General features: G+C 43.1%; 1 protein-coding gene across 1 annotated transcript in view; it reads left to right on the top strand.

Annotated features, from left to right (window-relative positions):
* Positions 1-3,331: 3,331 nt before the first annotated feature.
* hmcn1 (hemicentin 1) overlaps positions 3,332-26,139 on the top strand; it is a 103,498-nt gene continuing 80,690 nt past the window's right edge. The window contains exons 1-2 of the mRNA XM_008292865.1: positions 3,332-3,737; positions 24,927-24,997. Of these exons, the coding sequence (XP_008291087.1) occupies positions 3,482-3,737; positions 24,927-24,997 (327 nt within the window). The 5' untranslated portion in view covers positions 3,332-3,481. The remainder of the gene's footprint in view (positions 3,738-24,926; positions 24,998-26,139) is intronic.

Genomic DNA, 26,139 nt, shown 5'->3' with positions numbered 1-26,139 from the left:
CATCAGTGAAAATCCTCATTAAGTTGAATAATTAGATACAGTTGAAACCAGACATTTACATCCACCGTATTAAAACACACATAACCTTTTTTTTTTTCTTACTATCTGACATTAAATCAGGATTACCAACATTATTTCTAGTTGCTAAACGCCAGAATAATGAGAGAAGAAGAGATTTTTTGAGATTTCTTTATTACTTCCTATAAAGTCAGAGGATTACGTCCATCTCCTCAGTATCTGGTAGCGTTGCCTTTAAACTGTATGACTTGGGTCAAGCGTTCAGGGTTTCCTTCCACAAGCTTCTCACAATAGTCTGATGAGTTCTGGCCCATTCCTCCTGACAGAACTGGTGGAACTGGGTCAGGTTTGTTGGTCTCCTTGCTCCACTGATGTTCTCCAGGATGGAGATCAGGGCTTTGTGATGGACACTCCACAACACTGACCATGTCCATTTGGAAGACCCATTTGCGGCCATCTATTTGTGAAGTGCACCAAAACTCCCCCACAGCATGATGCTGCCTCCCCCGTGCTTCACACTTGCAAGCTTCCCCTTTTTCCTCCAAATGCAACGATGGTCATTAAGGCCAAACAGTTCAGTTTCAGTTCCATCAGACTACAGGACATGACTCCACAAATAAAGGTCTTTGTCCCTGTGTGCATCTACAAACTGTAATCTGAAGCAATGTTAGTAATCCTAATTGATCCTAAACAGGAACAGTTTAGTCTGATTTCATGTCAGACAGTGAGGAAAAGAAGGTTTTATGTCTTTTCATACGGTGGATGTAAACTTCTGGTTTCAACTGTACTTCCATCATACAAAGACTGGCTTTCTAACATATTGTTGCCTGCATGCAATGCTGTTCACTTGTTATCTGGTTCATTGTGTGTCCAACTTTACTTCTGAGCAGTGAAGGATGAAAGTACTTCAGTAAACCGTAAACAGTAGTACCAATGCATCAATGTAAAAACGCTCTATTATAAGTGAACAACAACTCCAACATTCAAAAAGTAAACATGGTATCAGCAAAATAGACTTCAAGTATCAAATATAAAATTACTGGCTGTGCAAACAAACGTCATGTCACTGGAATATTAATACATAACATTGTTATATAGAATAGAATAGAATAGAACAGAATAGAATAGACTTTATTTATTCCAGACCTGGGAAATGTACACGCCACAGCAGCATCCAAAAATTTGGAAAGTACATAAAAATAACAGTAATTAGGTAAAATGCATCCTGGTGTCGGCACACAGCAGGTCCAAGGCCCACCGTCTCCGGTTGGGCAGTCTGCATGCTGGCTGAATGTGGGGAGAGTGGTAGAGAGCGATGTATGGTTCAAGTCTCCTGAGATGATGATCAGAGACTGAGGGTGTGATGTCTGCAGCTGGGACACTGAACTATGGATGAGTTCACAGGCTGCAGCAGCATCAGCCGAAGGGTGGGATGGAAACTACAACCACCAGGATGTGTGAAAACTTCCTCAGCAGGTGAAACGGCCGCAAACCAACCGGCAGCAGTTCAATATCCTTCGTGCAGCGCTGCTCTTTAACACTAACGTGCCAGCGTTACACCATCTCTCATTTGCTAATACTGCTAAGTTTAGCTGCTTTATCTACGGTTAAGTAGTTTAGTCCCGTGTCTTCCAACCCAAGGTTCAGGCCCCTCCAAAGGGTCACACAACGAACCTGAGGGGTCGTGGGATGATTAATGGGAGCAGACAGACGAAAACAACGTTTCAATAGACATTCATTATCTTGTGCTTTTCTATAATCTGTGCTGTTTTGAACAAATTGCATCATTTCTACCTCAGCTGCTGAAATGAAACCGTGTGAGACATTTAGGGAGGAAATGTCTCTTTAGCAGAGCTGTTAGCAACTCGTCTGAAATGTTTGCTTGCTTGTTTGGAACAGAGTATAAGCTAAAGAGAGAGGAAAGCAGCAGTTAAATGGGTAACAAAGAGTTTTATGTGAGGTGGTCTTTAATATAAAGTTTCAGTTTTAGAAGTGACCCAAGCTGTCGGATGAATATCGTAAAAAGGTAAAATCTTTTTCATCAGGAAAGAAGAGGAAGTAGAAAACAGAAACACTTTAATAAAGTATCCTAAAGGTGTACTTGATTTATACCATTTTAGAAAATATCCTCCTGTACTTTCCAGGACATTATGAACGTATGTGTCTTGTGTGTTTCTTCGAGCCTCTGTGAGCAAAGAATGAAAAGGACTTTTATCCTCTTAGAAATAAAACTTTATTTAATTGCCGTTAAAATCTGAGGTTACTGCTGCATGTGTCTTGTTGGTTTTATTCACATTTACAGCTTTCCACAAGAACAGCGGAAAAACCGATTCCCCACACTACTTACAAATAACAACAACAGGCCTCAAGGAGTCATCTGTGATGTTACAGCTCAGATAAACCTTAAGTCACTGAGGCAGTTTAAAAAGGTCACGTTGAACTATTTGTTTTAAGTCCTTTGATTATTTTCTCTCACATAATTCACTTTCTTCTGGTTCGTAAGTCGTGTGTAAAACTCCTTACCGGTGTTCCTGCTGTTATTGTTGTTTTATTCTTGTTTCTGCCACATTAACAACAAACAAACAAACAAAACCTACATGTCTCCTATTGAACCCTCTTTACAGGGAACATCTGTTGCATATTGGCACACAGTAACATTTGCTAACAGTGTATTTGGTGGTATGTGATTGTGTGACATCAGTCCAACCACTAGATGGCAATACAGGGATCCAAATCACCACAGAGCTGTTTTTATTGCCTGCTCTTGTCTTTTCTCCAGCTTGTCTCACTTAAGTGCAGCCTGTCATGCTTCCATAGTTCGACATTTAGTTCTCTTCAAACAATTTGCATGTAACTGCTGCAGATTCCACAGCTGAACATGTGCAAGAGCTGCAACAAACACACTGTTGGTGCGTAAATCTGCCAGAATCCCGCTTTATAAGACACATCAAAGTACCGTGGCTCTCCGAGGAACGCAGAAACGTGACTGAGGTGAAGCAAATTACGCACCGGAGTCACCAAAACATCTCGTCCAATCATAGCCCTGCTGTTGCGCACGGGGCCGTGGTTTGCGCCTTGGAGACATTCTGCCAGCTGAGAGGTGGTCTTTGTATGACAGAGCTGAACAAGGGCTCCTGACTCTGCAGATCTGAGGGAACAGACACTGCCACAGCTGCTGGGATCAGAAGTTTAGCTCACAGAGAGTTGAGAGGCTGCAACAAACTGCAGAACAAACCGTAGAGGCGCACGGAACCAGCAGCAGCAGCAGCAGCAGCACCGGAGGGGCTCCTTTATTCCACTGTGTCTGGCTGATGCTGTGCACTTCATAAACTGTTCACAATAATTTTCAGTCCATGTTTGAGAGCCCGATGTCTCTGCCTTTATCTCGAGACTCACCCTAAGGTTCCCACTGGCGAGAACAAAACATCCAAGAACTCTGTCCGAGAAGACTCTTGGATCTGAAATGGGCAGCAGACTGATGTGGCTGCTGCTGCTGCTGTCAGTGGCGTTTACCGGCGGGCAGGACGCAGGCACCGGGGCCGCAAAGGAGGACCTCCCGGAGGGCGCATCCACCCTGGCGTTCGTCTTTGATGTGACCGGCTCCATGTACGACGACTTGGTCCAGGTTATCGAGGGGGCGTCCAAGATCCTGGAGACATCCCTGAGCAGACCCAACAGGCCTTTGTATAACTTTGCCCTGGTGCCCTTCCATGACCCAGGTAATGCCAACTAACACACGAGCAGGGGAAGCCTCAGGCTGCGGTGGTCGCTCTGGGTGCTCTCCTCATTGCGCATGACTTCTCTCTGCTTTTCAGTGGTGTGACTACGTGTTTTGTGATTATTCCGAGTTTGCTCTTTGCAGTCGAAACAAAAGCGGACAGAAAAGTGAGAAATGTGATAGTTTGCTCACAATCCGCCCTTTGAATGCCTAATGTTCCTCACACCTCCAGAGGAGGGACTCTGGGGGATTTCGTCTCCGCACACAGATGTTCAGCCTGGCGGTCACTATCATTAGCATTCCGCCAGGGTTACTGTGTGGCTTTAGGTTTGCAATGCAGCTTGATGATTATCATCACCCTTGGGTGCTCTCTCATTCTGAACTCTGATGCCGAGACAATATATCATTGGGCCATTTAACAGTAACCCTGGCTTGTAGGTCACAGAAACAGTCATATGAGAATAAAGCTTTCCAAATAATCAATAGTAAATAATCAGGACTCTGAATGGGAGCTTAGCAATCCAAATAGAGCTACTGGAGGACATATATCAATGTGTTTACAGTAATTACATCACTTATGGAGGGAAACTCTTTCTTGCAGACACAACCACAGCTTTACTCAAGTGGACATTTGAAGTTTGAGCGTTTTTGCAGTGCAGAGACTTTGCCTACAGTCCCTGTAATAATTAATTTATGTGGGAGTGGAAAGGTCACTTATCTGCTCACAGAAACACTTTCTAATGATGCTGTCATGTCAACTCATGGTGGGGGGTTTGTGTGCTTATTTGGAGGTGAGAAGTTGAAGGTGCCCACCTGCGAACACATTCAACCATCAGAGCGAGACCTGCTGCAGTGTGTTGAGATGGTGTGTGTGTGTTGCAGTGAAACTCCACAGTAGATCACATAAAGGTCAACTGAGCTGCCTTTAAGCATTGTACTGTACCACTTATAACATATTGTTTTTGTGCAGTGTCCTTCCAAACGTGCTTCGCCACTATAAACGTGCCCCCTTACTGCTTTACAATCTGTACGTTCAAAATGTTCCCAGTTACATCTAAAAATACACTCAGCAGTTCCAGAGACAAACGGATCCAGGAGATCTGAGGGAGAAGAAAAGAGATGAATAGACAGAGGTGATCTGTGCGGCGAAGACACAGATTCCTATTCCAGATGTTTTTTCTCTGCTAAATTTCAGCATGTCAGAGATTCTTATGAAGCAAATTTCCTTCGCCATTGTTTCAGTCTGCCAGCTTTGCGCCTCGAATAATAATTATATTCAAGGAAGAAATATGCTCAGTGTACACAAGTGTGACAAATGATGATTCCATTATTGTGTGCCTCTTGGGGGAAAGTAAATCTTGGATCATTAGCAGATGATAGAAGAGCTGTGGTGCTCTGTATCTTGGATAAAGCAGTGAAAGAATCCTGTGATTATACCATGTGTTTAATCTCAGGACTTAGTTCATATGAAGTCTCGCTCTCACTGGGAAGTAATTGGGAGATTTTCCTCGTACAGTCAACTGCAACCGCTTAACTCAGAGCTTCAGTGTTGACTTCTCTTTTAAAAAAAACCCTCTCTTCTTTGTATTTGTCCCTCACCAGCGAGTGACGTTCTTTTGCTTCTTAAAATGTTTACGAGGATGTCAGAATGTGTTCTCCAAAACCCCCAGGGGAATAGAGGAATGATTAGCACAGCACACTGCGAGCAGGGGTAGCTGAACATTTTGCCAAATGTTGTTCTGACCCTGTCTCTCTTTCCCACTTTTTGTCCTTTTCCAACAATATCCCAGACCCTTGGAGAGAATCGGTTTTGTTTTCATAGGAACTTTTATTAAGGCTTTGTTTCATTCTGACACAGATCCATTTTCTCTTCATGCAGCCCAGTGCGATAACGCCGTCCCTCCTGTTTGATTTGGCTCCTTTTAAATCAGAGCTTCCCTCTTTATTTACTCTGCAATCTGACACAGTAAACATGAGAGTGTGTGTCTGTAATCTGCCTTTCTGTCAGTGTCTGTGTGTGCTTTGCCTGCGAGTGTGAAGCAAGAGTGTCAGGAGGATGCCTGGATATTGGGGTCAGGCCTGTGTGGGAAGATCAGTCAGGAAGCCTCCCCCCTTTCCTCCATCCTGCGGGGAGAGAAAGAAAGAAAGAGGATACTTCACAAGTCATTTTTACTGAGGTACAGGGGTTGGCTATTTAGCACTACAGTCTGAGAACACTCCAATGAAACAGTGTTAGGGCTGAACTTCAGCTGTCCTGTTGTGTTTTTATTTCATATCCTGGTTACCTCTGAAAGGGGCATCTCACTTAGAAATGAATGTGTCTCTGCATGTGTGTGTTTGTTTGTTGCTCATGTCATTTGGATGAGTGGTTCTTGAGAAACACAACTAGAAAAACACATAATGACAGGCGGTGACTGTGTTAGAGCTGGGAGAACTCACCGAGGTAATCCATTATATCGATTAGGACAGATGACTGTGTCCAGTCAAAGCATGAATTTTCCTTTTCCTTTCACCGCCGTCATTTATCGTTAACTCTTTCCAGCTATTTCTTCTGCTTGCCTGGGTTGCTAAGCAGGCCATTCCAGGTGTCCCTCTGTCCAACAACACTTTCCAGTTCCTCCTAAGGCGTCCCAAAGTGTTCCCAGTTCAGCTGAGATATGTAATCCCTCCAGCGAGTTCTGGATCAACACCAGGGTCTCCTTCCAGTTGGGTGTTCCTGGAAAACCTCCAGAAGGATGTGCCTCTGAGGCATCCGAATCAGATGCCCAAACCAACTCAGCTAACTCCTTTCAACCCAAAGGAACAGCAGCTCTACCCCGAGCTCCTCATCGTGTCTCTACGGCTGAGCCTTACTATAGCAGACAAGGCATTAACTAGTGTGTGTTTAAATGCTAAAGTCCCTCTCTGGTCATTGCTTGGAAAAACTCTTGGTGTTGTCAGTGTGTTGTCTGTAGAAGGGTTAGCGTAGCAGCCTTCCCACAAGTTGACCTGGGACTGATTCCTGGAGGATGCAGATGGTTTTCATGAGTCTCCTTTGGGATTGATAGTTTTATCTTATTAGAGTTACATCTTTAGGAGTTTTTTTCTAATGAAAATAATCCCTTCATGCCTTGATATAGCTTCGATGTAACTCTACAGTGTCCTTTCTATGAAGTCCCACCTCTTTTTCCTTCACCCCTCATTGCTTGCTGCAACTTGAGCACACCAGCTCACCTATGACTGAAAATGCTCAAACACTGTGGAGTTACTCAACAGCTACAGCAAGTTGTAATATTGGAGTAATTCAGCCACACATGTCTGAACTACCAGGTGGCTCAGTGGTTAGCACCGTCGCCTCACAGCTAGAAGATCACCGGTTCACGTCCCAGTGAGGACGATCTGTCTGGTTGGAGTGGGTTCTCTCCGGGTTCTCTGACTTCCTCCCACAGTCCAAAAACATGTTGAGGTTAATTGGTGATTCTAAATTGTCTGTTGGTGTGAATTTCAGGGTCTCTAAGTGTAGCCCTGTGATGGACTGGTTACCTGTCCAGGTGAACCTGCCTTCACCCTGAGTCAACTGGGATAGGCTCCGCCCCCCATGACCCTGGTGAGTGTATAGATGATGGACGGATAGATGGATGTTCAAACTGGAAACCTGTTCAGAAGAATATTGATGTGGAAGCTCCACCCTGAGAGCTCGCGTTGACTCCTTTGAAAACCACAGAAGTCTGACTTTGTGTTTCTGAGGGTTTTGTCGGTGCACTGCTGTTTCAAGGTAGAAATGACTTCTTAGTTTGTTAATGAATTTCTTAATGGTTGAATACAAATAAACTTTATTTTTATCAATAAAAATACTGTTCAGTATCCACTATGTTAAAACACCATCTGAATTAGTTTGGCTGGTTAATAGTTTTGACAAAGCAATACCAGAACCCAGCTAGTCCACCTGATCTGAACAGGCACATTATGAACAAGTTTACTTATTGAGAGAAGTCAATAAGAGCGTCCTGGACTGTTTATATAAGAGCTGTGCACATGGACGTCTTTTATCTTTAGCTATAGCCTAGAGAACGATGAGTAATGCGCCATTAAGGAATTCCGATTTTGACTGAAAAGTCAAAGGTGTATTACAAACAGACTCGCTGGACTCACGGAACATTTATTTGAGAGTTTACAGCCAAATAAACGTTATTTCACAACTCTCATACCATTCCCAAGCCAGGAAACACGGCCTCTATCCCAGGACTGATGCCAACTTGTCTAGTTTCTAATTAAACAGTAATAAAGAAGCGCTTCAGTACGTACAGGTGACATGAAATAAGACGCATGTGGCCACAAACTGGCTTCCTGTGTCCACTGGGGTTGTGCGTTGCCGTTTTCACGACTCTGCTGACGTCCTTACATACTCATGCTCGTCCTTGTAAACACTACCTTGCTGTGAGAGGGTGTGTTTGTGTGAGTATTATCCGTGCTTGTGTGAGTGTTTAATTGGCTGAGGTTGAGATGGGTCAGAGCCCAGTGCCTTGGGTCATCAGGGACCCAACACACTCACCATACTCACAAACATTCAGTGTAGTCAGAGAGCATTAAGGCAAGGACGCGTTCTTGTTGTGTTGTCTGTGTACTCCGGTGTGATGAACATGAAATGAAACAGCGACGACGAGGTTTACGTTCTGGCTGTTTTAATTTGAGGGTCTTTGCATCCACATCAGATGGTATGTCGTAGCCCTTTGAAACAGTGTTTAGCGGCATCCTTCAATTTTAAGAGACAAAAAGTACAAGACAAGCTGATATAAACTTACACTATACTCACACAATTAAGTCATTATATTTAATATTTGGTTGCAAAGTCTAAGTCTCTGATCCGTGGTATCTGTCCTGGTAAATCTCTGCCAGTTCTGTCCTGCAGCCATCTTCACTGCTCGCTTGTTTTGGATGCTTTTAATTTTGTTTTCAGCGAGTGAGACGTGCAACCAGTTGGACTGAGGTCAGCCGACTGCCTCGGACAGGCATGATAAGACTCCTTTTTGCTTGTTATGTCTTTATGTCAGGATAAACTCCACCTTTGAATGTTAGTGCCTAAATCTAGCAGTCTTTGTTTTATTTCACGTCAGATCTTCCGCCGTAGGGTTTCCCTTTAACTAAGAGTTCCCTTTCTTTCATTTTCTGTGGTCTATGTGCAGTCAGACTGTATATTAAAGTCATAAAACATGCCCGGTGTACTGAAGCACCTGGACAAGCCAGTAAAAAACATCGTAATATCTCCCGGTTGAATGTGTTCATGGGAAGGTACAGGCCAAGCAAGTTGGATGGTGAATCACAGACAGACCGAGTAGTTCAGTCGCTGCCTAACATCAGTTTGTTTGAATCAAGATGTTCAGACTCAAGATTGTGACATTTCCAAATGAAATCAGTCACTAGCGTCTTGCTTTAGAGTTTTGCTTCTGTTTTGATGGTGTCCAGCGCTCTGTTGTACTGTTCAGCTATGTGCTCTGCAGGTCGGTTCCCCTGAGTCCACGTCCTGCCTCGCTAACCTTCTCCTGCCAGTTATCTTTAGTTACAAGGAGATGGACCAAAGCCCCGGCTGTGGAATGATGAGAGGAGCTGATGGGACAGCGTCTACCTCCTCTCCCAGATCAAAGGCGCTCATCTCAGAGCTGCCTTTGTTGGTGTTCAATGTCCTTTTCTACCATCCCCTTTTCTCTTTGTTTCTGTCTTTCCAGAGCAGCAGTTTTTTTTTTGTTTCTTGTCTGAACCGCCCCGCCCATGTGAGATTACAAGGAGCTGGACAGAGTCAATAATGATGCTATTAGGCAGGAATGCCAAAAGAAAGAGGTGGAGGTTTTGGAGAATTAGAGGAGGAGAGAGGAGTGTGGCGGACTACAATGCCTGTCTGTGTGTTTCTAATAGACTTACCTTGGAATATTAAAACGACCATTACATTTTACGACTCTTAATTCACATTCTGACGTGGCCACAGTTGCTCTCAGCACAATAGTTTTTAATTCCATTTAGCTTTGTGGTTGTTGCTCAGCGTTGTCTTTCATCGTTGAAGGCAGCACATACCTGGACACTGCTATAGAAACACGATGAACATTGTCCTTCCTGTTCCTCGTATACAAGTTGAAGTTCTACGGCTTTGGAGATTCTAAGGCTGAGTACAGTTAAAGCACAACGTTGGTGTTTTGAAACTGAACATGTAGATGACCTTTAGATGCACTGGCTGACATGAGTGAGTGACCCATGTAAGAGGCATTTGTCAAATATTTTCTACCTTCCACCACCTTAGGTTCCTTTTGCTTTAGGCTTTGTACTTGTTTTCCGTTCTGTGCTGAGCTCCGAGCTTCGTCCAGAGGTCTTGAGGTGTCGTGGCCCCGGTTGTGACCTTCAGGTCTCTTTGACATCACTGTCTGGGTTCCAGTTTGACCTTCTGGCTGCATTTTGTGTGCGCCTTTTGGGGAACTGTCTGAGCACGGAGACGTGAACCTGGGGCAGAAAATAGCAGAGAAACACACTGAGATGATATATTTGCCACATGCACTATCATCCGGCAAAGTGCTTTGTTGGAAAATCAAATATGCACAAACTTACATCCCCGGTTAATTACTTTGAATGTTGTATTCCTGGAGTTTTGTGATTGACCAAACACAGAATGTTTGCTCCAAAACTCCACGTCTTCATCTATGTTCTAAACTTCAACAACATATTAAGTCTCTTAATTAGACCGCTTTAAACTTCAAGCCCTCCGTTGTCTAATTTTCAAATTCAGACTATAAATTGTATATCTGCATCAAAAGAGGTATAAGATGATTAAAAAAACAAACAAAAAAACAAACGTTTTCTTAAATGCTTCGCTTCACAGAGGACTCTAGCTGTTACTCTCTTTATGTTCATAGAGTTTGACTTCTGTATTAGGATGCATGTTTTGCTGCACACCTAAGATGGTTTTTTAACGTTCTGGGGCAGACATGTTTAAGTGACCTATCCCTAACTCTTACCATGTGTCCTCAGCACAAGCACAAAGTCGCTCCAAGTCCGTTCATTTGGCAGAGCGGAGCACCCGAGGCCAGTCAGGTGATTTTGATAACAGCTGCCACTGGCGGCCTTTTGTTGGTCCTTGGGGAGCAGCTTTTAAACGCTGTTCTTGCAGTTTGGTTTGTCTGTTGCTGTAGTCGTGTCGTGGCTGCAGCGGTCTTGAGCCGCATTCAGAACTTTCAGATATAGTCCTGATGAATACGATGCTGGGGAATTTTTACGCCTTTCTAACAAAACTTAGGGTCCCAAACCGCTCTCTGAAACTGGAAGAAGCCGAGTGGATAGTTTCCAGCTGCGTGTTGCCAGCGATACCAGCTGCACACATACGTACACGATGTTGTGTATTAGTATTTGCCAGTCAGCATTTTTACTGTTTTATTACCCTTAATAATAAGCAGCAACCTCAGCACTTTTATGGTTGCCCCTTCAGTCAGGGCTTCCCTCAAATCAGCGTTTTCAGATTGATGTCTAGACGTTATTATTGAGGAAACTTTTTTTTGTTTTTTTTCTGAAGGACTTTCTTTTTTAGCACAGATTAGTTTGATTTCATTGTTTTACATCATACTTTTAGAGTCTGCTGGACTCATTTGGAACACATTAGATTCACTTCCATAAAGATCCGATGCCAGACTTCGAACATTCCCAGGGTTTGGTGTATGGCATGACCTCATGTTGGCTGTGATTTCGAAGGCTGTGTTTTTTTTTTATTGCGCTTCACTGTGTAAGCTGTTCATGTACGTTTTAGTCGAAACATATGTAAAGTTGCAGCAGTGTGGCCAAATGACAAATCGCTTCCAACAGGAATCGATAGACGACACAATTTTGAGGTTATTCTTTGTCCAATGCATGCAAGCATTCGCAAAGCAGGAGTCGAGGGGTTGAAGTCATCCTTTGTTTTTGTGGTGATACTTTACTTTAATATAGATTTTAATCCTGAAAATTTCCCTTTTCACAGTCTTTATCAGTAACCTCTCAGAGAAGTAGTGCATTTGTTCTTAACGCTCCCGTTCTTTGCTTTTTTAGTATCTTTCATCTTATTGTTCTGGTTTTAATACCTGCAGTGTTTTTGTTTTTGATTCAGTCTCCTCAATCTCAACAGAATTGTTTCCAGCTGCAGCAGGCGGCTCTTTTTAAAACCTCAGATAAGCGCACTGTGTGCTACCACGACCAGCACTTCACTGTATTTAGTTTAAAGCAGTTATTGGAGACCAAAACTGAGCCAAAAGGCCAATAATACTAAAGCTTCAAATGTCATCTAGATAGAGACGTGACTCCAAAGGAATTATAATGTTGTTCTGTATCTATGGGATGTGAAATTGTTCACCACAACAACTTTATAAGGTGATAATCTGTCTGTTATGTTTACAGCTTGTTAGCCCACCTCAAAGTGGCCAAAGAATATATTATTGCTGCTTGAGTAAAATTCTGTCTCCTTGGCCAAGTTTGATTCACCGAAAAAGACCTCGCAAGGTGTTACATCCTTGTAAACGGCTAATGATGTTATTATAGCAGGACCACAGGTTTACAGCTGAACATGAGCAAGGTTTTCAGTGCCAGTGCGTACTCTGAAATGGAAATGTCTACGTTGTCTATATCAGGGGCGACAGGGAAAGAAGCAGCCGTGTTGTTGTTTAAGAAAGATGCGTTATCAAATGCAGAACATTTGTCTGTGGCACTGCTGGCAGGGAGACAAATCTGCACAATGCATTCTTTGCTCATGATCAAAACTGCTTTCTGGCCGTGCTTTGCTGCCCCAGCGCTGCCTTTTACAGGTAGATAGTTTTCCTTTTTTGGGTGTCTTCTCACCATCCCGTTCTTCTGTCTGCTTCCATGCTTTTTGTTCCTCCCTCCTCCAGAGAAACCTTGAGTGCAGCGCTGAAGCGTTTCCTGAAAGGCGGCACAACATTTATGTGTCTGTACCCGGAGAAGAAAAGTTAGAAACAAGGGACAAAAATATAGTTGAAACAACAATGCGGTTAAAAATGTTTGATTGACACAGCAGCATGTGTGGGTTTTAACTGTGGCAAATGTGTCTGAAGCAGACAAGTGTTTAGGGAATCTGAATTACAAGCTGCAAGGCTGAAGGTCGGGCTGTCGGTGCCCTCTGCCCCCCGCCTCGATGAGGTATGTGCTGGGGGAAGTCATGCATCATAGAGGCCGTCGTAGACAGTGTGTTCCAACATTTCCAGTGCCACAGCACAATGCCTGGTTCAAAATCTGTAAAGGACACGCTACAAAATAATACACACGAGTTCAGTTATGTTTATTTCTTACAAATATGACACAGTTCAGTGTGAAACCGGAGCTTAGTTTGATGAACCTCGTGTTCTGTGATGAGCACACGCTGAGCTCATCAACAGCTGAGTCGGAAAACCTTGAAAATGTAAAAAAATCTTTCACATATTCCTATTTCTAAGTTAAATCTTTAATTTTTGCAGCACTCCTTTGAAACCTAAATACAAGATCCGAAAAAAAATCTAAATATTCTCAAAATCACAATATGACCAGGGCCAATATCTAACTTTTTGGACTGTAGCATCGTAATGCTACAGAGAAGCCTGCTAAGCATATTTTCCAGACATAAGAAAACACACTTGATTGGTTCAAACCACAGCACAAATCATCATTTTTAGATTTTTTTTAGACCATCCACACTAAAGCTGTGACTCATCTGCCAAAATAATCATGTAAAATAATATTAATTTTAATTTTAATTTTTTGGCTTTTTTTTTTGCATGTTGTTGTGCTCGACTAAAGACGCTCTTGTGTGTGTCTCACTGTTTGCAAACCAGTGCCTCAGACATCTGAGTGTGCATCTGTGTGTGGTCGACAGCGCTGATCTGCTGCATCTGAGGTTTCTCTGTCGGCTTCAGCACGCACAATTAGAGTTTCCTCAGTAAAAACAAAAGAGGCATACTGAACAGAAAACAGCGCTCAGCCACTTGTGAGCAGACTCTGAGCACAGCATCAGCCATAAAATACTTGAGCTGTGCAGTTTGGTGGTGGGATTATCGAGGTTGCTGCCATTAAAGCTTTCTGTTCCAGCTTTAAAGAAAATTAATGCAATTACTGCAATTAAAACACCACATTTATTTGTGTAAAAGGAGAATGAATTATAGAATCAGGTCAACTCTAATAGTTTTGACCTTTTTTTTCCAGAGTGGAGATCAAGAAACGTCACCGCCAGCAGACCTCTCGTGTGTTTGCCGTCTGTGCCAGTTTTAGCTCTTTCATGCGAAGCTTTTAGCATCTTCACAGAGGCTGCGTCACCTGAACTCTCTCTAAGCCACAGCTTTGTCTTTCTTATCCTTTGCATCAGCCCTGCCTTTTCCTAATATGTTGTTGTGATGCCCTGTGTGTGTGTGTGTGTGTGTGTGTGTGTGTGTGTGTGTGTGTGAGGTGGGCAGTTTCGTGAGCAGTACGATGGTTTTGTACGATGCTGTAAACCGTACAGAAGTGGCACCAGGACCTAAGACCGTGATTTGTTGCTGTTTTTTTGTTTTACATTTTTCACAGCTGAGGGTGACAGGAGGAAGATTCATTAAAGCTTGACCCAGACCCCCCACTATCAATCAACACTGATAGAAACACAAAATTGTGGAAGTCACGGGGCTCAGAGAATTGAGTGCCTCGTTGTAAAAGCGAGGAGGTGCAGAGCGGAGAATCGACAACACAACCGTGACACACATTTTCCATAAATCAGACCAGAACACTTCCATGGTATATGGACATGTTGTTTGCTCTCAGTCACATTCCTTTGAATTGTACGCAGCATTATTTGCATGTAAACAGTGTGCCTAGATGTCCGGGTCAGTTATACTTGCAGGACTTTGTGTTTGAAATGCAAACCACATTGGCGTGTGTTGTTTCTAGACATTACCTCAAAGGTGAAATTAAAATTCCATCTAATCTAAAACACTGGGAGATGGCCTACATAAAGTTGTATTCAAACATGGCTTAGTATGAGTTTTAAAACACTGTAAACACAAAAGATTGCATAGCTGTGCTTCGGTGAAGCTTTAATAGTCAGAAAGTTAGCAGTATAGGCGGTATTTGTTGAATTGGGGAGGCCTATTATGGGAAACATCTGCTTTCGAAAACTGCTGTGGCATACTTGGCTCAAAATTCAAAACCCCCAGTGCGGTGTTTTATATCATACATTGAACTAAAACTAAAACTGAACTTTAATAGCCCTCAGGAATGAATATAATAAAAACTAAAGCCATCTTGTGATGGGGTCATACCAGCCGCGACGGCCAACGTTCCAAAGCACCAGTAGTCACATTATTACGCGATTACATGAGTTCTCGTGAGTTGGACGGCGCCCATCTTCGAACTCAGCCCTTATGTTCATCTCAGCTACTCGCCGGTAAAGTTTGGTGACTGCGTGGTTGCAGTGCTATCATGTTTACAACACAGGTCCATAAACTGACAGACAGACATATAAACACCTGCCAAAGTTCGCAAAACCGCCTTTGTGGTAGTTCCTGCTCGAGTAGGTGTCTCCAGAACCACATTTTTCCAGGACGATGCTCACAAACACAGACAGACCAACCATACTGCCACAGCTGGTGACAGGGGAAACACAAAGAAACAAAAACAAAAGACGCAACGCTTACAAAAAAAAAACAACACAACTAATTAAAAAAATGTAGAGAGGTAGACTAATGTGCTCCAGATGGATTTATCGGTTGTTTACCCTGTCAAGACCGTATCCAGATCACAGAGGTTAACAACACAGTTGACAAACTATCAAGGTCAAGAGTCAATCTGGAAGAAAGGGTCAGCCAGGCTCTGAGAACATTACAGCTCACTCCTTCACTTGAATCCAGTCAGAGAGCACATTCAGACAAATTAAAGGAAAAACCTGAAGCGTTGACCCCGACAGCGAGGAGAAATGAAATGGTTTCAGAACACTAGTCCCCTTAGAAGGAAAGGTCAGGTGTTCTGAGTGATCACCTTTATCCTACGATGACATCTGTCCATCCTGAAGGGAGCAGTGTCCTCCAGGATGACCGGGCTCCTATCATTAGGCAGCACAGGGTCAGTGAGTGGTTTGATGACAATAATGTGAATCGTATCGTCTCAACCCAGCAGAACACCGATGGGAGATTTTGGAGCAGTGCTTATACCAATCATCGTCAAAACACTAAATGAAGGGATATGTTTCAGAAGAATAGTGTTCAACTCTCTGGTAGAGTTCTGGAGATGTGGAGAATCAGTGCCAAAGAGCACTGAAGCTGTTTTGGTGCGATGTAGTGGCTCAAACCTTCAGTAAGACACTTGATGTTAGGTTTTCTAGCCATGTCAGAAGAGCATTCATCAATTTTTCCTACATAGTGCAAACGATGTGACCCTGACAGCATCGTTTTAAGGCCCAAAAAAAATCTGTCTCAACAAAGCGTACATGAACACCGCCTTCATGAAAGCAAGTCGACCGTCATTCTTGTGCTTCTTGCCAAATGTTACTCATTATTTTGTGCCATAAATGATTTACTTACTTTATTCTTCTTCCTCCTTCCTTATTCTTCGATGTTCCTTTGTTGTGGCCGGCGATCAGGCTGTCGCACAACCACAGAGACGGATCACGTTCGGCGCCGTCTTTAATGTCTCGCTGTCTTAAATCCACATGTCACGTTCAGTCGGATGAAGCTTGTGGTGACAATCAGACTAACGGATCCAACTGTCAACATGTAAGAGTGTTTATGTAGATTCCAAAAAAAGAAAACCTCTCTAGAGTCCACGCCGGTCGTCTCCGACCTCCTGCTAGGGTCAGGGTTAGTAAACGGAGCATCAAAGGCATGCAAGTTAAATTGAGCATTTCTAGCTTTTAGATTGTGTTTTTTAAGGTTGCTGTGTGAGAATACACAGATGGCCCGTGCTGATAGATATTTTGCATCTTTTCCTAAATCTGTGGTCGGCCACGTACAATTATATCCTCACATAATTTCGGTGATTTACAGCTGCTGAAGGCATTAGGACGGATGTGGGATTTTACATGTGCAGGCCAGAAGTTTTCAGCTGACAGTAGAACATAAGTTTACAAAGTGATAAAACATTAGATTGAAGTGAACAGAGAAGAGGATACAGAACATATAGACTGAATAGGAGCATGTTGAATTTACCTGAAAATCTAATTTACTTTATTGCTATTTATATTTTCCTGGAACAATGATGGCAAAGAAGCCAGAGAAACTAGGGATACGTATGACATTGTGGATACCTTCAGTAGCATTTCTTCCTCTTCCTTCCTTAGACTAACGCACTACTGAATGGACAAATCCTTCATGACGTCACTCATAGGTTACCTGAACAGCTGTTTTGAAGCTCATTGTGGCGACTCTGGCCATTGCCGTGTTGTTAGTGTCTGACTCCTCCCAGCTAATTCAACAATGAGCAAAGAAGTAGAGCTGAGGCAGCGCATGCAAATGTTTCCGGGCCATGGACGGTCCTGTGATGGTACCACCTGAGACTCAAAGTGGCCACAGTCTTAGCTAAAGAGAAGTTAGCTCTAGAGGTCAGAATAGTTTTTGATACCAGGCAGTACACGTGTTTATTTTTGCTGTAAATCTTTGCATTTTAAAATAGGGATTTATGGGGATTGGTGCTAGTCTCAAGTGGCCACTTGAGGAACTGCAGTTTTTTTGTTTTCGCTTCTGCACTGCTTGTATTTGCACCTAAATATAAATTTCCATTGCTGCAAGGGTCCCGGCTCTTTGCCTGCATGAATGGCTCCACCACAGGCCCACACATTTCCATAAATGGCTGTCTTTAAATTTGCATACATGCTGAGCACAAGGCATGCACTTAATCAGGACTTCCCCTCAGGTTGCATCCTCTGTGTTCCGTCTCCGGCACCAGTTATCCAGTCAGACGGATGACTGGGTTCAGGGCTGTCATCTGTCTCTGGAACATGCTCCCCATCAGGCCGTGCATCTGGGAGGGATTACACGTGTGGCGTGTGCATCATCTCACTATTTTATTTGCGTGCGTGTGGTGCTGTGTGTGATCATTTGAACTCATGAGTGCCATTAATAGAGATCTGTGGCTTTGTGGCCCATCAAGCCAAGACACATTCGATTGTGTTGAGTGAAGCGTAACAGGAGAGGCAGGGTCGCAGCTCGCTCAGTTTAAACTGCCCGGTGGTCCTTCTCTTTCTGTCACTGTCGGTTGTGGTGAGAAGTTTCCATCACAAGCTCAGTTTGTGGCGGCTTGAAATCAAGCCTGTTGACAGCTATGTTGCTCCAGGCTAAACCTCAGCCATTAGTTGGCAGCTGGTGAAGTCATGCAGGGTAGAAAGATACGGCTTAGAAGAGCAAAGGTAAGGAGGAAAAGAAGGGATAAAGAAAAGCAGACGGAGACACATAGAATGGTAAAAAGGGACAGAATGAAAATAAGGAGACAAAACAGAAGGACGAATAAAAGAAGCAGAAGGAGCCTGTACTGTAGAGCATGCTGGGTGTACTGAAGTTGTCAGATTAACGAGGAAGATGATGTAAAAAAAAAGAGTCTCTGGTGGTTCTTGATGTCTTTATAAGATTTTTTTCTCATTTGGAGATCCTGTCAGACACTGACAGGATTCAGAAACACGTAGAACCCACCTCTCGACTCACAGCTTTTCTGTTGCTTTCTTTGGTGTGTTCTCAAACTGCTGTACTTGCTAGAAGATCAAAAGATAAAGCAGACTTTACAAACTACATCGTGGTGTAATTTGATGTTGTGATAAGAATCTTATAAAACAACTTGATACTTTGGCTGTTGAGTTATTTGAGGACACATTTATGAGTTGGTGCTTGTGCTGCGACGGTGCTTATTGCTGTGGAGCAGTGGGGACACGCTTGTGTCACGTCAACACCAGAGACTTTATTTGAAATAAATGGGGATTATTATCCCGTCAGAGGGACTGACCACTTCCTCTCCGTAATGCTTTCCCATTTAAAATAGACAGCACAGAGGAATTTAGTAAAAAGCAGGGATTAATTTTTTACAAGCTCGCAATTTCCTGTTTGGGAAAATCTTTCAGGATGATTTCATCGCTGGTGTCTCAGTAAAGTGAGCCAATGTGAGCACATTTAATTAGAGGTTCAGATGTGAATCAAAAAGGCGAGCAAAAAAGAGGAAGATATAAAAAGTTAACAATGAATAATTAAGTCAATAGAGGTGGTAGTTAAAAGTGATGCAAAGAAAAACCGTAGAAAGAAAGAAAGAAAGAAAGAAAGAAAGAAGTTCACCATTTAAATGCTGCACATTGTATTCTGGTTTCCCAACACTGACGTAACGGATGTATAGATGTTTGCATGCTGTAAGCAGTGATGGATGCACAGACTGAGGTAGTTACAGAACACTATGCTCTGACGTTTGATCTATAACACTGTTTGCTTGTGCTTGTGTGTGCATTTACACATGTATGTATGTCTGAGGCAGGCCATGCCAGAGAGGTGTGTGCTAAATGTCTGCTCCTGTCTATGGACTGTGTTTATTGCTGGACTCACTGGCACACACAAATTGTCCCGTGTGCTGTTTCACATGTGTTCTCTCAGTGGGGTTGATTAAGTGAATTATGCCCCATAGCTGACTGTCGAGATGACAGCCACTCTCATTTTGGCTGATTTTTCCCTGAGTCAGCAGAATGACAGACAGCAGTTTTTGTTTACAGCCCTGCTGCTGTTAAGTGCTGTAACAGCTACGTGTTGTGTAACCTGTTGGATTTTGTTGGCTGGGGAAAAGCCACAAAATCTCGTTTACCTGACCAGTTTTCGAGTAAATAAAGCAGAGCTCACACTACAGGAGGTTGACTTACCCCCGAGGAGAAGTCTGGTTTGGAGCCTTGATCTGAACCAGTGTTGGGCCCAGATTATCTGCTAATGTTAGCAGTTTACAGATCCAGTCAACCTCCTGCACTGCGTGCAAAGAAGTCGGGCCAGCCCAAGGAGTTTAAACCTGGATGCTTAACTTGCATTCGTACTGAAACATACAGTGACTCATTAAATCAATTTGAAAAATGAGGCTCATTGGGCACTTTTGTTAATAACAGTCATGAACCGTGAATGAACCAGGGATTGCAATCAGGAAAAAGACCACAATCCTTTGTGACTGTATTTCGCCGCTGGAATTGATGAACAGAAGAGTTTTAGAGGCTCCTCAGGTCAGTATTGTTTAGCATTGCCACAGCAGTTGGTTTCTGGAGCTCTGTGATGAAGCTTATATAAACCAGAACAACTCTGAGTTATTCAGGTCTTTGCCTTTAGGGAAGAAAAAATGAAAACAAATGTTGACTGTAAATGTGATTGCTGCCACCGCTGTATAAACTTTCCCAACTGTGTCTCGGACCAAGTGAGCGCAGAGCATATATAAAGCATAGAACTTTTCCCAAACTGGAACACGACCTCATGGCCACAGATTTGCAGAAATGTCAGTGAAGAATAGGAGAGTTATAAAAATGTTTCTGTCAAACATCTGTCATGTCGTGGCTTGAGATTCCTTATTTATTGTCGCCATAATCTGAATTTATTTGGCTAGAGGACACTGAGGGCTTTGAACTTCCCCTGCATCAGCCTTGGAATTCCTTGACGCTGATGTTGTCAGAAAAGAGAAAATGCTTGAAGGATTCCCAGCAAATGACTTAGAGCCTGAATGGAGGAGGTGAAACTGTGTTTGCCATTGGACAGCTGCCCGTTCCATTAGACTTTCTGTTGGCATTTAAACTTGCATGTGATTTGTAGATTTATGCTTTTATAGGCGTTAAAGATAGATGCTCTAGGATGGCTTGGTGAGGGCTGGACTCATTGATTTTGGTTATTTACCTCCAGTTCAACAACTGGTACCACTACCGGATCAAGACAGCTGAATGCAGTGCAGGTCTTAGTTACGTTTAGTTTGTGATGATCATTTTTTCTCTTTCATGGTGTCTTTTGTCACATTTTCTTTCATGTTAAATCCATTGGCTTAACCATCTTTACAACCGTTATGTGTTTCTTTTTCCTTATATACTGTACGTAGCCGTAAGATGTAGTTTAATATCCTCAGTTCACATGTATTCATAATAGTCAAGACGAGTGTTGCTGATATTTTCTGTATTGAACCCTTTTGACCTCCGAAATCTGCATATCCGTCTCAGAACAACAGAGTGCCTGTGAAAGTATGAATAATGGCAGGCTGCAGCCCTAACCCCAGCCTTCACCATGGCAATGCAATTAATTTACTGGGCATCCAAATGAATTGGAAGAATAGAACGCTTGAAGTGGGGAGATCATGTTTCTCATTCATGCTTAGATGGACAACTTGACCACTTTGACCCCAACTGTTAGATGCACAAAATGACTCGTGGAAAAGATTTAGTAAAACATGGAGTCGTTGAAGTTTGACAACAGCAAATCCAAGAGCAAACCCGCTGGTAAAGGGAAGCTTACAGGCCACAGATTCCACAACCTTGACACGTCCATTCTAACAGCGTTGGAAGTGTCTGTCAAGAACTTGCAAGATTCAAAGACAAAGACCAGAGCATCCAAAATCTGTTCTTCTGCTTGGCGACAATGCAGGTGAGGTACAGCATGTGAGAGGTTGTTTTGATCTTGTCATGGGTCGTCCCGCTTGACACTTTGTCAGCAGAGCAGCAGAAGCTAACAGCTGTTGAGGTCTGCCAGCAAGAGGAGGCGATGCAAAGCACAAGGGCAGTCTCTTCGGCCAAACAGGGTCAGCGGACAACATGGGAAAACCTGGAACACTGCAAAATCACCTGGAAGGATGTATGGGGGGATGGAAGACGGTTGAATTAGCTTTGGCCCGTGGCTCAGGAGGTAAAGGGCGTTGTACGTTGTTTACAAGGTTGGCAGTTCAATCCCCTCCCCTCCACATGTAGAAGCTTCCCTGGCACTGAACCCCAAACTGCTCCCCGTAGCAGGTTGGCGCTTGGCTAGCTGCTATGCTCTGTTACTACGTGTATGTCAGTGTGTATGAATGGTTGTACAACGTAAAGTGGTTTGGAACCTAAAATACATTTTAAAAGGTGCTGGGAACACACTGTCATATTCACTCTGCAAAGAAATGGCAACTCTAAGCCACATGTTAACATGCTGCAACGCTAGCCTTTCCCAAAGCCGCTACACCCAGAGACACAATTACGTTCTCCAACTGTTTTCTGGAGCAAAGGAGAACTATTGACAAAGCCCCGTCTCCCCAAACAGTTGGCTTCTCTTACACCACCACCTTTGTACTAGCAGGAAAACTCACAACGCTTCCAACTACAAGGAGGCAATCAAGCCCCATTTTGTAAGAGATAACCACAACAGATCTGAGGCCACACAGCTAACGGCGACTTGGGACTTGGGATGCCACAGTGGGTGAAGCATTTCAATGGAAAACGCTAAAATATGCATCACTAGCAGAGCAGCAGGGCTGGTGAGCAGGAGTGCTACCAGTGGAGGTGGGTTGCGGAGGTTTTGTGGCGGGATCAGTCATAATGCGCCTGAAGGAGACGCGAGTTCGAGGGCGGACCTTATGGCAAGCAACCGAGTAATCATCGGAAGCCTCTGTCTGTCACAGTGAATGAGGAGACAGGATCTGATCTGGGCTGTAAGATGAGCCATAGGTAGGGATAAAAGCAGAGCGGTTGCACTTGGGATCAGGCCTCTAGGAGTGTTGTAGGCTTATTGGTGAAACAGCAGCGAATGAGGAAGCCCACCTGATGACCCCAACAAAGCAATTACGCCTACCAGCACTCAAGAAATCAAGGGAGTGCTGATTAATGTAAGGGATAGTTACAACAAATCCTCTGAGCTCAGCCTTGACTCTCCAGACCTCCCAGGAAAATATGCTTTTGGAATTTTAGCTGTAATAATTTCTCTCTAATCTACTTTTAATGAGGTGCCCTATGGCAGAGCACATAACCCCCACTAGTCTGCAGGGGACGTTTGGCACAAAGAAACTTTAAGCATGAATGTTTGTCACTGTGTGAGTGGCGTTGTGCGACTGTAGAAGTACAAATATGCTCTTTTGGATTTCCAAATGTAGATAAACCCACATTCAAAGAGAAAGGTAATGACAAACAGCAGTGCTAGCTTTATGTTGATATGTCAACATCTGAGATCATTACAGTGGTGGAGTTTAAAGAGTCAGATTTATTACATCTCATGTTGTTTAGAGGTCATGAGTATTAGCTATGGTTTTCCACACCACTGGTGCAAAGAGGATGGCAGTGGTTATGGGCACCATAGCCAAAACAGTCTAAAGAATACTTACAACAGCCATGGGAACTTCTCCCATAAGGAAAAAGATGTCAACTTTTCCATCTCTGAAAAGTTTGGCGCGAGATCCACGTTCCGTTGAGAGCAGCCAGACACATTTCCATGTTAGTTTTAAAAAGCGTCTCTGATCACCACAAATGTTCCTTCACTCCACCTTGAGGATTTACACCGATGCCAAAATCTGGGTCATTTGGAAAAAAGACTTCTTGCTTCTTTGTGTATGTTATTATATAAATTAAAAGTGCTTGTAAAGTGTTTTTCCAGAAGAAATACAAGGTGATGACAGCCGCAAACAGAACGCAAATATTAACTCTACGCTTCATGTGGTTTAGGGATAAGTTAACTTTGAAAATTATGGAAGATAGATGAGGAATTGAAATTTCTTCATCCTAAGTGTGTGTAAGGAGTCACAACACTCCACTAAAAAGCTAAATTTCTCATTTGGCCTCTGGCCTCTAGACAGAGTTGAAGCCGGTTGTAAAACAGCTCCAACTGTATCCTTTTTCAGAAGTCAGGGATCCTTTCTATAATTGCCCTCTCTTCAACAAGGGAACCCTTGTTTTCAATCTGCTTGCATGTGCAGGACTGCACTGCTTGTGTGTGTGTGTGTGTGTGTGTGTGTGTGTGATTTTTTGCAGCCCCTCATCAGTCTCATTCCACAGCACAGCTGCAGTGGCTGAAGTCACACAATTTGACTCAGGAAGGGGCTTAGCAGCTCATTAACAGATAGAACAAAGTAAGCTGTGAAACAGCAGCGACTACCACCACTGGCAGAGCTACAGAGCAAAGGCCATGTTGTCACTGTGTGGTAGTGCAGCGGTTTTATGATACACTGGAAGATGGCGTCATTTGCGTCAAGTCCTGTGGGGACACTGACACGAGAACATCACAACAGCTTAACTAGAAAGTCTTTCTTCTGCAGCATGACGCAAACATCTTGATCTTCAGTTTGCTGTGTTGGTAGTGTTATGAACCGTTAACACTTCCTGGTTTTAGCTTGTCAAATGTGAGAATTTGATGTTTTTACGTGTTTTATACAAATTGGAGTTTTGGATTTACACAAAACAAGACCTTTGAAGGCTTTTTCTTGGACTGTGAGAAATTGTTTAGGGGAAAAAAGTCATTATTCAAGGAAATAAACTACACATGAATACATAATGAAAACTATTCAACTAAGTTGAAGCCTGTATTTAACATACTTGATGTAAAGGTGGTTCCCAATTTTTTTCCCATCTAAGGCTTATTTCTATTTTGTCCCAGTTGGAGACAGAGATGAGAGATATTTTATGTTGTACAGATCAAAAATCCCCTAAGGTCTGCCACATTCACTTATATAGAGATATTTTCAGGGATCAAATTGGGATTTATGTGGAGTGGGACCCTTTGTCCAGTAGAGTCGGAGCCCACGTGAGATAGGGATCATTTCATCGATTAAAAGTAGTTTTAGTAAAAACTTCCACATTGTGATCTGCACGTTGTCATCGACATAATATTGCTGTGATGTACAGTAACGTAGTAGAACATGATTCATCAGAGAGAACAATATCTTGACTTTTGCTGACAAAGTGTGTTTTAGTCACTGGAGGTTATAATAAAGTTTGACTCTTGTCTATTTCTAGTCAGTGTACATCTGCCCTTTCTCTTAAAGCGTTTCGAGACACATAATGCTCTTCTGTTATCATTCCTATTATCGGTATGTATCTTCCTCACATTTCCTTCTTTCCTTTTCTCTGTTAGTTAAATATCTCTTCTTTCCTCACTACAGCTCATATTGTGACATTTTAATCTGGACATCCGTAAGCACTTGCCAAAACTAATATTTGGCTCAAGAGTGGAATTTAGGAAATAAAAATGCTTTCAGTTATTCATCAGATGCAGACTTGAGCCTGTGGCCCTATTAATCACACAACCTCTTTTGTGCTGTTTCTTTGCAGAGATTGGACCCGTAACAATCACAACAGACCCAAAGAAGTTCCAGTACGAGCTGAGAGAGCTGTACGTTCAGGTGGGTTCAGAGATCACATTCATCACACTGAGGAAACAGCAGCAGTAGCCTCGATCCTCAGGTCATCTGGCCTTGATAAAGGCAGCAGACTGTGGTCATGCCAGACGTCTGGGCAGGAGCATTTGTGAGCTGATTAAGAAGTTTAGCCGGTCATTCTACACTGAATGATAAAAAAAAAAAAGAAAGAAAAAGTCTTAAGGGAAAATGTGTTTTTCTTCACTTTTACAGGAAAATGTTTCTATTTTGAGTTGAGTTTCATCTAATAACCAGAGAGTCTATTATTACAGACTTTGGTTATGCGTTGGCTTTCATGCAAAAAAAAAAAAACTAATCCCCCTTTTTCTCCTTCCTGCACTATTACAAACAAATGTATAAACAAAAACATACATTGGCCGGACAGCTGAACAGAGAGCTGCCAGCTCCGAATTCTTCAGTAATTACTTGGAAGCTGTGCAGGATTTTTTTCTGGTGTATGATTTGTTCAAATTGCAAACCTACATACGTTTAAATATAAGGATGAAAGCAAGACCTGCAAAGACAAGGACAAGTACCATTCAGAGGCCGTTGGACAGCAGACTTTGGCGAGTGTCTGTGCATCCTTGGCATGTCCTATTGTTAATCTGGTGTGCGAGCGTGTTGTGTGTAACGTGGAAGAGATCCAGTTTCCTCTCACTTGCTGCTTCATTCCTGAGTGTATTTTTCCTCCCCTCACCTCTTCACCTGCACAACTGGTGGAGAGGTTTTGGCCCAAGAGCATGGAAAATATGCTCCTTGGAATTGACATTTTTCTTGAAATTGAAAATTTTCTGTCATGAATGCAGTTGTGCTTCAGACAGAAGGGAGAAGGAGTTAGGCAACACTTCATATTTTTAAGCCTTAAGAACAAAAGTGCACACAGAGGTTATCGGGCTTAGTGTCGTGGGCAACGGAGGGATCACGGGGGAGTGGATGGAGATGTTGGGGTTCATGTGTCTTCACCTCCCACCCCACCCCCGACCTGAAATCAGGGGTCACCCCATTCCAGATGTTCCTCTTGGGGGAGATGCATCTAAGCTAACTACTGAATCCTTCCGACAGACAGAAATGTGTCTTTTGGAATGCTGCTGAGAGTATTTGTCTTTGTTGGACAAGACAGAGACAGG

The sequence above is a fragment of the Stegastes partitus genome, unplaced genomic scaffold (genome assembly GCF_000690725.1).
Source record: "Stegastes partitus isolate 25-593 unplaced genomic scaffold, Stegastes_partitus-1.0.2 Scaffold839, whole genome shotgun sequence".
NCBI lineage: Eukaryota > Metazoa > Chordata > Actinopteri > Pomacentridae > Stegastes > Stegastes partitus.
Note: the sequence above shows the minus strand (reverse complement) of the source record. Positions and strands in the feature narration are given on the sequence as shown.